At 44.7% G+C, this 11499-nt stretch overlaps 1 protein-coding gene across 1 annotated transcript; it reads left to right on the top strand.

Moving 5' to 3' along the window:
- Window positions 1-1915: 1915 nt before the first annotated feature.
- NDN (necdin, MAGE family member) lies at window positions 1916-3583 on the top strand. The gene has a single exon (XM_004055840.5). It carries the CDS (start codon window positions 2045-2047, stop codon window positions 3008-3010), a length of 966 nt encoding a protein of 321 aa, XP_004055888.1. The 5' UTR covers window positions 1916-2044; the 3' UTR covers window positions 3011-3583.
- Window positions 3584-11499: the final 7916 nt, after the last annotated feature.

Raw genomic sequence — 11499 nt, 5'->3', positions numbered from 1 at the left:
TGGCATGCTCTCAGCTGACTGCAAACTCCACCTCCCAGGTTCAAGCGAGTCTCCTGCCTCAGCCTCCCAAGCAGCTGGGATTAAGGGTGCCCACCACCACACCCGGCTAATTTTTGTATTTTTAGTAGAGATGGGGTTTTGCCATGTTGGCCAGGCTGGTCTCGACCTCCTGACCTCAGGTGATCTGCCCGCCTCACTTTCTCAAAGTGCTGGGATTACAGGCGTGAGCCACCGCACCTGGCCTAAATATTGTATTTAAATAGTTAGAAAATAATACATACCCAAACAAAATAAAGAAGAATATTGATGGAGATTTAAATGCAATAAATGAGGATTATATTTATGAAGCATGGGGGTAATAAGTCTGTTCAAGAGACATTCTTAAAAACAATGAATATAATTAGCACATTTCTGTAAGATGTTCCCAAGAAAATGGTAGACATCTATAAATAGAAGAAGGAGAAGAAGGAGAAGTAGATGGAGAGGAGAAGGAGGAGGTGTAGGAGGGTGAGGAGGAGGAGAAAAGTGTTGAAATAATTCCAACTAAGACTGATATCTAGGAATTACCCTGGTGAAGTGGGAAGCTTAAGAGTCCTGTTGGAGGGACTGGTGTGGTAATGGCTCTGCCAAAAGTGTTATGTGCGTGCAAACCCAAAGAGAGAAAGCACAGAAAACCTTTCAACATCAACCTGCTTGAGGAAAAATAAAGTGGGAAAAGATACATATTCACAGTGAGGACTCTAGACATGTCAAGACAATTTTTATATATGCTTTTGGCTTCGAGTGGCAATAACTAGACTCAAGACAGCATATTTAAGAAGCTGCTGATGAGAAGAAACCCGGGAAGAGCCGAAGGACCACATCAGCCCAGACCAAGGATGCTGAAGCAGCATCAAGGTCCCTGGTTTCAGATGCTCCGGCAATGACCCTTTTTTTCATGGAGAGCCTGTAGGAGTGACAGTTTTGTATTTGCCCACTGGGAATCTGTTTTCCATACTTGGAAAACAGGGTTACCTATGTTGCCCCTGCTACCCTTTGGTCATCTCTAAGACACTACCAGATATTACCCATGGGACCTATTTTTTTTTTTTTAAATCTCAGGAAAGTCTTGGGTGTGGCTTCCAACGTGGAGGACTCAGTAGCTTCAGAGAGGGTCCTGAGAGAAGGTGAATTGAAGAATGAGGGTGCTGGGCAGAGGGAAAAGACATTATCATACAAGTTTGTGCTAAAAGATATAGCAATCCTTCTGCTATGGACTAAGTATGGAAAAAAATAAAATGGCATCAAAGTTACCCAAAGGAAGTGTAAAACCCAAATTTATGCCCGTTAAAGCATTAATGATGCTCTAAGTCCGCTGCCTACTTAAAAAGTTCATAGTTCACATGGGTTGATAGGAAATTACGTTAACGACACACTGCATTTCCCCTTTTCTTATAGCCCCTCTAATTTGGTAGGGAGGGAGTCGATCATTTTTTATTGGAATTTCTCAGGATTCCAACCTCAGACATCCACTTTACAGTTTACACATTTTCTTGGACAAGCCCGACTGTTCCTCTCACTGGTTCGCATAAAGCTCATGTTTACAAAGCCGCCCAGACCCTTCTCTGGGACTCTCATATTTAACTTAATTTTGGATATACCCAGTTAAGCGTTTCCCAAGAAACTTGACCCCAACATCCCAAAAACTTAAGTTATCTTTCCCCTAAACTGGCCCCTTCTCCAGTACGCATCCATCTCACTTCTCTCCTGCCCTAGATCTTCTCAGCCCAAACAGGAAACCCCGGGATCGCTCTCCCAGCAGGTGAAGCCTCCCCATGGACCCTCCCCGTCGGGGCCCCGCGCTGCCCCGCCCGCCCCCAGCCTCCGGTCAAGGCCGCGGTCGCGCAGGCGCAGTGCCGCGTCCCGCCGCCGCCCCGCCCTGCCCGCCGCTGCGGAAGGCGCCGCGCGCAGCAACGCGCACTTCCTCTCCAGGAATCCGCGGAGGGAGCGCAGGCTCGAAGAGCTCCTGGACGCAGAGGCCCTGCCCTTGCCAGACGGCGCAGACATGTCAGAACAAAGTAAGGATCTGAGCGACCCTAACTTTGCAGCCGAGGCCCCCAACTCCGAGGTGCACAGCAGCCCTGGGGTTCCGGAGGGGGTTCCTCCGTCCGCGACCCTGGCAGAGCCGCAGAGCCCTCCTCTAGGCCCGACGGCCGCCCCGCAGGCCGCGCCTCCTCCCCAGGCCCCGAACGACGAGGGCGACCCGAAGGCCCTGCAGCAGGCTGCGGAGGAGGGCCGCGCCCACCAGGCCCCGAGCGCGGCCCAGCCGGGCCCGGCACCGCCAGCCCCGGCGCAGCTGGTGCAGAAGGCGCACGAGCTCATGTGGTACGTGCTGGTCAAGGACCAGAAAAAGATGATTATCTGGTTTCCAGACATGGTGAAAGATGTCATCGGCAGCTACAAGAAGTGGTGCAGGAGCATCCTCCGGCGCACCAGCCTCATCCTCGCCCGGGTGTTCGGGCTGCACCTGAGGCTAACCAGCCTGCACACCATGGAGTTTGCGCTGGTCAAAGCGCTGGAGCCCGAGGAGCTGGACAGGGTGGCGCTGAGCAACCGCATGCCCATGACAGGCCTCCTGCTCATGATCCTGAGCCTCATCTACGTGAAGGGCCGCGGCGCCAGAGAGAGCGCCGTCTGGAACGTGCTGCGCATCCTGGGGCTGCGGCCCTGGAAGAAGCACTCCACCTTCGGGGACGTGCGGAAGCTCATCACTGAGGAGTTCGTCCAAATGAATTACCTGAAGTACCAGCGCGTCCCATACGTGGAGCCGCCCGAATACGAGTTCTTTTGGGGCTCCCGGGCCAGCCGCGAAATCACCAAGATGCAAATCATGGAGTTCCTGGCCAGGGTCTTTAAGAAAGACCCCCAGGCCTGGCCCTCCCGATACAGAGAAGCTCTGGAGGAGGCCAGAGCTCTGCGGGAGGCTAATCCCACTGCCCACTACCTTCGCAGCAGTGTCTCTGAGGACTAGCAAAGTCTGGAGGCAGATGAATGGTTTCTGACCCTCACCAGGGCTGTGGAAGGGTGGGGGTGGGTCATTATAGTATTCAGGATTTACAGTGCAGTATTCACGTGTAACTTTTAAGTTTTCAGTACAGTGCTTTTATACCTTTAATGCAATGTTGTATTCATTTGGGTACTATTGTGTAGTATTTAGGATGTATGCATGTTTGTTTATATGTAAGCTTGGTTGGTGCTTTCGCTTTTGTGCTACCTTTCTTGGATTTTTGTACCAGAGATGTGCTAAACTGATGAAATACATTGAGAAAGTTTCCATCTTATTCTTTTATATGGGACTGATGATGTGTGTTGGGGTAGACTGCTCCTGCAGAGTTTGGAAGAAGTCACCAGCAAAGCCGGCCTAACCAAGAAAAGTCAAGGCCCTTCATGACCTTGCTGGGCACAGAAAACACCCGCGTGGAGTACACTAATTTGAACTGGACTGGTCTCAGTGTGAGCACTTGGCACACTTTACTAAACACATATACAACCCCACCATGAGTCAACTTTAAAGTAAACATTAAAGATTCTTGTGATACAATCATTTTTGGAAAAGTGTACTTTATCATTTTAACAAAGCAGTATGGTTGGGAATGAGACAATTCTCTATTTTACAGTGTATACAGATATAACTATTTCCCCTAATAGGGTGGGAAAAATCGCTACTCATGATTACTCCTAAATTTGTGAAGTTTATAGTTTTATTGTCTTTAAATGTAACTCATGTTTATTTCAAAAACATTCACAAATATAGAAAAGTATACAAAACAAAACAGTAAGATTGTCTATAATCACATCATATGGGAATAAAAAACAAAAATAATTTCCTTCCCTTAAGTTTCTACATTTTATCAAAATTAATAGATGTGACATCTATTAATATACATATAACATATTTATAATATAAAAGAGTGAGACACTGTACTAAGCCCTAACATGTGTTTTTCTCCTTTTATCTAATCCTTGCAACAGGCCTGTCAGGCAGGCACCTACTGCCTCTGCACCATGGAGGAAACACAGGAATAATGTAGGTAATGAACTTTCCATAGCTCATAAAGGTTAATAAGAGAAGGAGCTAGGACTTGAACTCAGAATGAATCCAGAGCCCACATTTGTCTCCACCTGCCTACGACTCCCCTATACCCCGTGGCTTTTAGGTTATTTATTTTTAAATTTATTTTTACATTTTATGTGGGAGCCTACACTCACATGGGTTCATGGGCCACACATACAAAAAGGCTAGGAATTTTATTTTTCTAATTCTCATGATATTTTGGAGAAAGCAATATCATTCTGATTGTGCAAATTAAGAAACTTACTTTTGGAGAGATTAATTAACCTAACAAAGTGATATTCCTACTTAGCAGTGAAGCTAGGATTTGAAACAATCTCTCCTGAAGGTTGAGGTGAAGGCACCTTCTCTGACAAACACACAAGACACCTGAGAGAGGGAGGTGGGTTGTCCATCAGGATGTCTGTGGTCTTGCAGCCCTTCAGTTGTGGGTGAGCCACTAGGTAATCCTCAGAGGATGGGGTGGGCTGCGGGTGGGCTTTAGGGGCAATGCCTGAAGAAAAATCTCATTGTGAATTTTTAGTCCTGCAAGGGGTAGCGGGGAGAAAGGGGGCTTTAATAAGACCAGAAGTCCTTTAAACTACAAAAGAGTGGGAAAGACCATTTGGCCAAAGCCAGAAACTTTTCTGTGGAAGATGGATAATGAAGAGGACACATGTCACATAACACCCCAAAGAAGTAAACTGGGAGTCCTATTAGGGTGAGGGAATTATAATTTGGAATTCCCAACACTTACTGGCATTACTTAACAGGTGGGGGCAGGTGCTGGAAATGCTTAGGAAACCCCTGTTCATGCTGAGATGAAATCCATCCCGGTTTAAAAGCTTCCTGTGAAGACTTTCAAGGGGGTTCTGTGGAGAAAGGGGGACACTTCTGCAATCACCCAGGCAGGGGTGACCTGGCTTTGATGGCACCTCTTACACAAAACCAATGTGAGTGTCTCACCTGTTCAGAAGTGTTAGGATTGTTTGGAAATCTTACCTCTCCGCAACCCATCGAAAAGTTTCTCCAGAATCAAAATAAATCTGCCCCTTATCATTTAAAATTGTGGGGATATCCAGGATGTTTCATTTCTGGAGTAGGACTGTGGGCTGTTGTTCCTGCCACACATGGTGCTGGTCATCTTCTCTAATGCCTTAATACTTCCCTCACTGCTGGATTGATGCCTTGCAGGAGCTGTAACCCCTGTGCACTTCTTGCAGTCAAGCCCAGAAATCACCAGGCAAACAGTCTCCTTACAACCCTGTTTAACTCCTTGTGTTGTGTCCACTTTCCTCTCTGCTGTCAGAGGCAGGGAGTACCACCCTTTCCAAAGCTGTCCCAAGCTCACTCACACAGGCACCCTAGCCAGGCCATAGAGGACCTAGCCCTTGCAGGAGAAACAGAATGTGAGAATGTGAGAAAGGAGTAAGGCATGGGGCAGAGCGACTCGTCCCTGATGCTGCCTAGGAGGCAGCCAGACCTAGAGAAAGAGGCTTCCAGATGTGAAATGAGTTTACTTCATGACACCTGATCCTGCAGAGATAGCAGCTTGGGGCATGGGGGGAGAACCCAGCAGCTCTCTTGGGTTTTCATGCTGGGCTCTAAATAGAAAGACTGGAGAGTTTGTCAAATATTTACCAAAAGATTCACCTACAAGGTCCTGGGATAGGTCAGTCGGGAAGGGGTCAGCTGGTCCTCAGTGTTGCAGTCCAACATGACAGTGTGCTGAAGCCCAGACTGCTGTGGGTGGGAGAGACTTTCCTAAATCCCCATAACATGTGAACTTTTACCTGCCAACTGGAACCTCATTTCTTCACAAACACCTGCAAACATATTTCAATTTGTTAATTTCATTTTATGAAAGACAGGAAGGGAAAAGGGATCCTTATAAATTTAATATAAAATATAAAGACACCTGGTGTAAGTTGTCCTGAGAGGAAATAAATAACTTTAAGCGGTATCATTATTAAATAGAAATGTTTTAAGTGAACTTCTTATGCAGTTAAATATCTCCTGTGCTTGAAAACCCTTTTATGTCGTTCTCCAACCTGTGTCTTACCTGATCAGCTCATGAACACTATTTCCTGGGAGAACACACTCTCTAACCTCTAAGCACAGCCATGTTCTAAACGCACCCAAAATACACCTGCTGTTTATAATTATGTGCCTTTTATTTCTCTCCTCCTGGATTGTTACATACTTAAGGGTTAGAATTGTCTTTATCCTGTTCATTATTTGCTTGATACTTGAGGTAAGGATGGGGCATAAGGGCTGCACTTGATACATATTTGTTATATAAGTTAAATAACTAAACATATTAGAAAAGACCTACCCATCCACACAAGAAAACAAAACCGTATGTGGCTGACAAAAATTAGCCAATTTAAAGGGCGCGGTGGCTCATGCCTGTAATCCCAGCACTTTGGGAGGCCGAGGCAGGCAGATCACAAGGTCAGGAGATGAGACCATCCTGGCTAACATGGTGAAACCCCGTCTCCACTGAAAACACAAAAAAATTAGCCGGACGCGGTTGCGGGTGCCTGTAGTCCCAGCTACTCGGGAGGCTGAGGCAGAAAAATAGTGTGAACCCGGGAGGCGGAGCTTGCAGTGAGCTGAGATCCCGCCACTGCACTCCAGCCTGGGCGACAGAGCTAGACTCCATCTCAAAAAATAAATAATAATAATAACAATAATAATAATAAAATAGAGGTAATGTAGGACGGGCGCGATGGCTCATGTCTGTAATCTCACCACTTTGGGAGGCCGAGATGGGCGGATCACTTGAGGTCAGAAGTTCAAGACCAGGCTGGACAACATGGTGAAATCCTGTCTCTACTAAAAACACAAAAATTAGCTGGGCGTAGTGGCACGTGCCTGTAGTACCAGCTACTCAGGAGGCTAAGGCAGGAGAATCCCTCGAACCTGGGAGGCGGAGGTTGCAGTGAGACGAGATCATGCCACTAAACTCTAGCCTGGGTGACAGAGCAAGACACCGTCTCCCAAAAAAAAAAAAAAAAAAAAGCAAAGTGGAGGTAATGTAGATAAGTTGAAATTAGTGAAAAAAAAATAAAACAGAAGGCAGAAAAACAATGGAAGCAAAAACTTGTTTCAAGAATCATTGCTACAAACACTCTAACAAAATAACCCAATATCTAGTAGTTTTTTTAAAAAGGAAAAATAGTACAAAGAAACAACTTATTTCCTGACTTTTTAATGATCGCCATTCTAACTGGCGTAAGATGATATCTCTTTTCTTTCTTTTTTTTTTTATTTTTTATTTTTGAGACAGAGTCTCTCTCTGTCACCCGGGCTGGAGTGCGGTGGTGCGATCTCGGCTCACTGCAAGCTCCGACTCCCGGGTTCACGCCATTCTCCTGCCTCAGCCTCCCCAGTAGCTGGGACCACAGGCACTGCCACCACGCCTGGCTAATTTTTTGTATTTTTAGTAGAGACAGGGTTTCACCGTGTTAGCCAGGAAGGTCTCGATCTCCTGACCTCGTGATCCGCCCGCCTCGGCCTCCCAAAGTGCTGGGATTACAGGCGTGAGCCACCGCGCCCGGCTGGTGTGAGACAGTATCTCATTGTGGTTTTGATTTGCATTTCTCTGATGACCAGTGATGATGAGCATGGGTGAAGCTGGAAGCCATCATTCTTTTTATATATATATTTTATTATACTTTAAGTTCTAGGGTACATGTGCACAACGTGCAGGCTTGTTACATATGTATACATGTGCCATGTTGGTGTGCTGCACCCATTAGCTCATCATTTACATTAGGTATATCTCCTAATGCTATCCCTCCCCCCTCCCCCCACCGCACAACAGTCCCCAGTGTGTGATGTTCCCCTTCCTGTGTCCAAGTGTTCTCATTGTTCAATTCCCACCTATGAGTGAGAACATGTGATGTTTGGTTTTTTGTCCTTGCGATAGTTTGCTGAGAATGATGGTTTCCAGCTTCATCCATGTCCCTACAAAGGACAGGAACTCATCCTTTTTTATGGCTGCATAGTATTCCATGGTGTATATGTGCCACATTTTCTTAATCCAGTCTATCATTGTTGGACATTTGAGTTGGTTCCAAGTCTTTGCTATTGTGAATAGTGCCGCAATAAACATATGTGTGCATGTGTCTTTACAGCAGCATGACTTACAATTCTTTGAGTATATACCCAGTAATGGGATGGCTGGGTCAAATGGTATTTCTAGTTCTAGATCCCTGAGGAATCGCCACACTGTCTTCCACAATGGTTGAACTAGTTTACAGTCCCACCAACAGTGTAAAAGTGTTCCTATTTCTCCACATCCTCTCCAGCACCTGTTGTTTCCTGACTTTTTAATGATCGCCATTCTAACTGGTGTGAGATGGTATCTCATTGTGGTTTTGATTTGCATTTCTCTGATGGCCAGTGATGATGAGCATTTTCTCATGTGTCTTTTGGCTGCATAAATGTCTTCTTTTGAGAAGTGTCTGATCATATCCTTTGCCCACTTGTTGATGGGGTTGTTTGTTTTTTTCTTGTAAATTTGTTTGAGTTCTTTGTAGATTCTGGATATTAGCTCTTTGTCAGGTGAGTAGATTGCAAAAATTTTCTCCCATTCTGTAGGTTGCCTGTTCACTCTGATGGTAGTTTTTTTGCTGTGTGGAAGCTCTTTAGTTTAACTACATCCCATTTGCCAATTTTGGCTTTTGTTGCCATTGCTTTTGGTGTTTTAGACCTGAAGTCTTTGCCCATGCCTATATCCTGAATGGTATTGCCTAGGTTTTCTTCTAGAGTTTTTATGGTTTTAGGTCTAACATTTAAGTCTTTAATCCATCTTGAATTAATTTTTGTATAAGGTGTAAGGAAGGGATCCAGTTTCAGCTTTCTACATATGGCTGGCCAGTTTTCCCAGCACCACTTATTAAATAGGGAATCCTTTCCCCATTTCTTGTTTTTGACAGGTTTGTCAAAGATCAGATGGTTGTAGATTGTGGTATTATCTCTGAGGGTTCTGTTCTGTTCCAGTGGTCTATATCTCTGTTTTGGTACCAGTACCATGCTGTTTTGGTTACTGTAGCCTTGTAGTATAGTTTGAAGTCAGGTAGCATGATGCCTCCAGCTTTGTTCTTTTGGCTTAGGATTGACTTGGTAATGTGGGCTCTTTTTTGGTCCCATATGAACTTTAAAGTAGTTTTTCCCAGTTCTGTGAAGAAAGTCATTGGTAGCTTGATGGGGATGGCATTGAAGCAATTGTGAATGGGAGTTCACTCATGATTTGGCTCTCTGTTTGTCTGTTATTGGTGTATAAGAATGCTTGTGATTTTTGCACATTGATTTTGTATCCTGAGACTTTGCTGAAGTTGCTTATCAGCTTAAGGAGATTTTGGGCTGACAAAAACCACCTGATTATCTCAATAGATGCAGAAAAGGCCTTTGACAAAATTCAACAGCCCTTCATGCTAAAAACTCTCAAAAGTTAGGTATTGATGGGATGTATCTCAAAATAATAAGAGCTATTTATGACAAACCCAGAGCCAATATCATACTGAATGGGCAAAAACTGGAAGCATTCCCTTTGAAAACTGGCACAAGACAGGGATGCCCTCTCTCACCACTCCTATTCAATATAGTGTTGGAAGTTCTGGCCAGGGCAATCAGGCAGGAGAAAGAAATAAAGGGTATTCAATTAGGAAAAGAGGAAGTCAAATTGTCCCTGTTTGCAGATGACATGATTGTATATCTAGAAAACCCATTGTCTTTTTTTTTTTTTTCTTTGAGACGCAGTCTCACTCTGTCGCCCAGCCTGGAGTGCAGTGGCGCGATCTAGGCTCACTGCAAGATCTGCCTCCTGGGTTCATGCCATTCTCCTGCTTCAGCCTCCTGAGTAGCTGGGACTACAGGCGCCCACAACCACGCCCAGCTGATTTTTTGTATTTTTAGTAGAGACGGGGTTTCACAGTGTTAGCCAGGATGGTTTCGATCTCCTGACTTCATGATCCGCCTGCCTTGGCCTCCAAAGTGCTGGGATTACAGGTATGAGCCACTGCGCCCGGCCTGGAAACCATCATTCCAAGCAAACTATCACAAAGATAGAAAACCAAACACCGCATGTTCTCACTCATAGGTGGGAGCTGAAGAATGAGAACACATGGACACAGGGCGGGGAACATCACACACCGAGGCCTGTCGAGGGGTGGGAGGCTGGTGGAGGGATAGCATGAGGAGAAATACCTAATGTAAATGATGAGTTGATGGGTGTAGCAAACCAACATGGCACATGTATACCTATGTAACAAACCTGCACGTTGTGCACATGTGCCCTAGAACTTAAAGTATACAAAAGAAAAAAAGAAACAACTTATTACTAGATAAATGGGCCAAGGACACAGAGAGGTCAGAACCTTAATAGGAAACACAAACATCAAATGAGAAAATGAAAAACAAATACAATCTCACTGATTAAGTAAAGATACTTTGTGTATATGAATTGATCAAAGATACAATAAAAATGAATATCCTGTACTAGCAAGAGTGAATTGAAATTGGCATCCTTGGACCCTGCTATAGTTGTATAAATTACTACATGCTATTTTATGCATTCATTCAGAGTGTGTACTGGGTGCCTAATATGCTGCAGATGCACGGCTAGGAGTTAGGGATGCAAGAGTGAACAGAATAGACATTGTCCTGTGCTTGCTGAGCATTCACTGAATTGAAAGAAGCAAGTGAATAAAAATAATTACATTTCAGCGCAGTGAGTGCCATCCTAAGAGAAGTGTGGGGCCTAAAGAGGCACAAACAGGTGCACACGACTCAGACTGTCCTAGAGAGGTGAGGCATAAATTGGTTCTATAGGATGAGAAGCAATTAACAACGTGAAAGCGGTGTGTGGAAGGGTGAAGTTGGGAGGAGGCTCTCTTTGTGTCCCGGGATCTGCTGTGTGACCACACACACAAGCATATGGGGCTATATAATGAGTTTCTCAAAATAAATAGAGTAAAAAGGAGAAGGGAAATAAAAAAATTTCAGAATTGGCTAGAGGCTAGGAAAAAAAAAAAACATGCTGGCTGAAGATACAGTCAATTTCCTCAAAGATGTGACAAACAAGAGGGCTCATATGAATCACATGAAAGGCTAACAGATTTGGAAGAAGCCATGCTGAAGGGTAGCCTTCTTTTGAACAGACACCTTTGTTTTTTTATTGCTGCTGTTGTTGTCTGCTTTCTAATGAGGGGTCTAAAACATCCCTCCTTATCTCTTTATTTGCCCGATTATTCTTGGGTTCAGCTACTCAGGGTTTGGAGCCCTTAACTATATTACATATTTTCCCATATCTAAACAGTTTCATGTCTCTTCTATTAGCCCACCAACTTTATACTAAAAAATCTTTAAGATTCCTGTTTGCTGTATAAATTAGTTTGTTT

This window comes from Gorilla gorilla, chromosome 16 (genome assembly GCF_029281585.2).
Source record: "Gorilla gorilla gorilla isolate KB3781 chromosome 16, NHGRI_mGorGor1-v2.1_pri, whole genome shotgun sequence".
Lineage (NCBI taxonomy): Eukaryota > Metazoa > Chordata > Mammalia > Primates > Hominidae > Gorilla > Gorilla gorilla.
This window is presented reverse-complemented; position numbering and strand designations above follow the sequence as displayed.

Bases quoted from the DNA above. Each gene is read 5' to 3' on its own strand.
- NDN (XM_004055840.5), top strand. From the start codon at position 2,045: ATGTCAGAACAAAGTAAGGATCTGAGCGACCCTAACTTTGCAGCCGAG.